The sequence below is a fragment of the Limulus polyphemus genome, unplaced genomic scaffold, assembly GCF_000517525.1.
Source record: "Limulus polyphemus unplaced genomic scaffold, Limulus_polyphemus-2.1.2 Scaffold6219, whole genome shotgun sequence".
Lineage (NCBI taxonomy): Eukaryota > Metazoa > Arthropoda > Merostomata > Xiphosura > Limulidae > Limulus > Limulus polyphemus.
In genome coordinates, this window is record NW_013671829.1 from 5,557 (window position 1) to 9,740 (window position 4,184).

At 36.8% G+C, this 4,184-nt stretch overlaps 1 protein-coding gene across 1 annotated transcript in view; it reads left to right on the plus strand.

The window, feature by feature from the left end:
- The first annotated feature begins 933 nt into the window (after nt 1–933).
- Nucleotides 934–4,184, plus strand: part of LOC106473492 (cadherin-89D-like) — a 14,589-nt gene continuing 11,338 nt past the window's right edge. Inside the window, exons 1-2 of the mRNA XM_022401918.1 lie at nt 934–1,083; nt 2,914–3,002. Coding sequence (XP_022257626.1) covers nt 979–1,083; nt 2,914–3,002 — 194 coding nt within the window. The 5' untranslated portion in view covers nt 934–978. The remainder of the gene's footprint in view (nt 1,084–2,913; nt 3,003–4,184) is intronic.

Below are 4,184 nucleotides of genomic sequence, written 5' to 3' on the forward strand. Positions count from 1 at the left end.
TACTTTAATCTTGCCTAAAATAATTTCAATTTGAAAGTGGGTTGGTAGAGATCCTAATGAGTAATATATTTGAATCGAGAATACGTGCGCCCCACGCTTGGTATTGCTGGCGCACAAAAACATAGCTAATAAAAAGAAGAAAAAAAAGGTTTCATAGATTAATTTACTGTAATCCTGCCTAAAAGAATTTTAAGTGCCACGGCTATTGAGGATTCCCCCTTGTTATGCTTTAGATTGAAAAAGAAACTTATTTAAAACCCTATGTCAGGGGGAGTCCATATTAGAGACCGCAAGAAAGTAGTCGGGGGGGGGGCATTAATAAATACATAATGCTGTTAAGGTATTAGTATGTATAGGCTCATTTGGTGGGGTGGAGCACAATCAGGATGGGGAAAGTTCTTGGGGGCCTCGTGATGAGAAAGTTTTGGAACCCCTGCCCTGTGTATTCTTGATCAGATTAAAGAAAGTGACAATCTGACAAAGTCCACTAATGAATGTAAATAACAACGTAGTATAGGGAACTGTTGTTGTTCGCCATGTTTAGGCGTAACATTCAAAGTTTTGCTGCATGAAGCTAAACGCGTATCTGTGTTTGGATAGCGTTGTACTGTACTGAGATTTAATAACCTTTAATTGTACTTACGTGACATTATTAGGGACTTGTAACGTGTAATGAAAAGCTGGACCTGTTGCCCGTAAGTAAATGACAAATAGGTTATTTTATTGGTTAAAAATAGATCTGTGTGTCCGTCTTTCTGAATGATCTGGTAGCGGATGGCTGCATTATAACCTCTATCCAGATCACTAGCCTGAAGGAGAACGAAGAACATTAAATTGATTTGTTTATGTTGTGTATATAAAGATTCACTATAGTATGTATAAGATAACAGTTATATATTTTTTTAGATGTTTAGATACCACACACATGATTCATCACCAAAGTTTCACATCGACCCACTTACAGGAGTCATCCGGTCGATGATGACGTTCTCACTTGACAATGGAAGGGCATTTGAGTTTGATGTAAAGGCTACAGATAGAGAGGGCAGTGAAACGGGTCATTCGGCCTTGACCAATGTCATCGTAAGTATTTTACACTCAAGCTAGTCTGAGAGTTTATAACGCTAAATATCAAGTTTCGATACCTGCAGTGGGTATAGCACAAATAGCCCATTGTGTAACTTCGTGCCAGGGCATTTGAGTTTGATGTAAAGGCTACAGATAGAGAGGGCAGTGAAACGGGTCATTCGGCCTTGACCAATGTCATCGTAAGTTTTTTTACACTCAAGTTAGTCTGAGAGTTTATAACGCTAAATATCAGGTTTCGATACCCGCAGTGGGTATAGCACAAATAGCCCATTGTGTAACTTCGTGCCTTATAGCAAAATAAACAAACATATATATAAGCTATAAACGTCGCTAGTAAAATTACGAGGTTAAATATGGACATCGATCATTTAGACATGCCTTTTTAATTAATATCCTTATCCCTCACACATAGAGAGGTGTGGCCATGTGACCAGTCGAATTTGTTGAAAAATATGTTTAGTTTTCCCTTTTTTCCCTTCGAATAAAACTTACCATTAATACATGAAGGGAGTCTATCTAAACTCTTTTTTTTTTTTTGAAGCACATCTAATAATATACCCAGCACCCCTCAAGTTTCAATAAACTTCAGCGTAATGAGGAATTAGAACATCTCTATAGCAACCGTACATCTTTCGATGGATTGGTTATGAAAGAAACGGAAGATGCAATCCACGCTTTTACATAATTATTTAAAAAGGGGAACATTCTCACTTCTATTATTTCCCTTGTGCGTGTTTTTTTTTTGGGGGGGGAGGGGTTACCACAATTAAAAATGGAATGTATTTGACTGTGTACTCATGGGGGTAATTGCTGCTATGTTCTTGGATTTAGGAATGATGTTTTACGTTTGTTCAAGTTATGACCCACTTTTAATTACATCTTTATACATGTAGGTTGATACCTTTTATGGATGTCACACGTTTTTATCACTGATCGTTATTTTATATTTTTTTGCACCTGTCCCTTTTTTTTGTACATCTAAAACAAGAGGTGGATAAATAATTATGGTAAATAACAATCAATAAAAATAAAATAACTAAGCCTAAATTAAATATATTATAAGAATAGTAAAGAGTGTAATATAAAATCTTATAATAATTTAGTACAATAATCATCTTAATTTGAGTTCGAATCCCCGTCCCACCAAACATCCTTGCCCTTTCAGCCGTGGGGGGGCGTTATAATGTAACGGTCAATCCCACTATTCGTTAGTAAAAGAGGAGCCCAAGAGTTGGCGGTGGGTGATGATGAGTAGCTGCCTTCCCTCTAGTCTTACACTGCTAAATTAGGGACGGCCAGCGAAGATAGCCCTCGTGTAGCTTTGCGCGAAATTCAAAACAGACAAACAAGCATCTTTATTTTTATAAATAATTATGTAATTTTGTTTGTTTGTAGTTAAGCACAAAGCTACACAAATGGTTATCTGTACTCTGCCCACCACGGGTATCGAAACCCGGATTCTAGCGTTGTAAATCCGCAAACATACCGCTGTGCCACTGGGGGGCAATTATGTAATTACCAATTCACTTTATACGGGATCTATTGTTAAGTGTTTATTTGAGAGGCAAGCCTAACTATATTAAGTTCATCATTTTATTTTATCAATTAAATACCTACGTTCGTATGTAGTTATACTGAAACCTCCCACAACACATGGAACTGAGCCCTAAAGTGGAAGGTAATTTTCAATTAATTTTATTTTTGTATTAATAATGTCAAAATAACCCAATAAATGATTTATTAAAAAATGACTTACTATCTGGTAATCTGATAAGTTATAAAATTAATACATATTTGTTACACAGTTGATGTTCATTTTTCTAGATATATGTTTTACCTGAAACCAAGCTGATCATGATTGTCAGTCACATGCGCCCTCTGGTGATGGAACAGAATATAGACGAGGTGCTAGGGTAAGTTTACTAGTATAAAATGAAAGTTGATAGATTATTTCTTGTGTAAATATATATATTGCACGTTATAGCTGACGTAAGGGACAATAATTTAAGTCCCCCCGGTGGGTCAGCGGTAAGTTAACGGATTTACAACACTAAAGTCAGGGGTTCGATTCCCCGCGACGTGTGGCTTTGCGCTATAAAAAACATAATTCAATTAGAAGTTATTTTAAGCATTAACATTTAGCATATGCCCCCCCCACAATGACACAGCGATATGTCTGCGGACTTACAACGCTAGAAACTGGGTTTCGATACTAGTGGTGTCAGATCACAGATACCCCATTGTGTAGCATTGTGCTTAACTAAAAAAAAAAAAAACATTTAGCACAGTGTAGTCCCCAAGTGGCTCGACGGTAAGTCTGAAAGCTTATAACGATAAAAACAGGGTTTTGATACCAGTGGTGGGCATGATACAAATAGCCCATTATATAGCTTTGCGCTTAACAACAACAACAAAAAAAAGCACAGTGGATGATTTCAAAACGTGCATTTTCTATATTCTAATTTTTATAATTCCCTTTAATTGTTCTCTCGCTTTCGATATTAAAACGCAACAACTATGCGCTGTAAATTTCCAAAAAACAAAATATTCATAATTACTGAACGATAAAATTTCAGAGGGCGCTGTAAGTATCTCTCAGATATACTCCTAACTAAATTACCTTCGAACAGGAGTGCCTGACCAAAGTCGATGTCAGTAATGTCAAAACGATAATAGCTTTTCATTTTATCGTCTCTTATTCCTCAGAACCAGAAGCAATCTGAACCTCAATGAAGTGCACAGGAGAGGGGGGGGGTACCTTAAGCTCTTGCCTTCATGCCCAGGAGTGCCCCTTTTTCTCTTTTAAAAATATTTCATGCCCACAACTATTAAAAGTTTTAGATATTAAAGATTAGGAATAACATGGTTTCTATCCATTTACTTTTTAATTGTTACCATTCCACCCCCCACCCCACCCCCCTAAAAAAATTGTCTTACGATGACTGAAAATAGCCCTTTTTTTCTCACGATTCCTTCCCCCACTCTTTGATGTTCTGTGCACGTTATTTCCGAAATGTATAATATTAAAAGTACAGATCGTTCTTCAGACACTTGTCATCCCCTCATTTAATAAACCTGGGTGCCCTCAACAACAG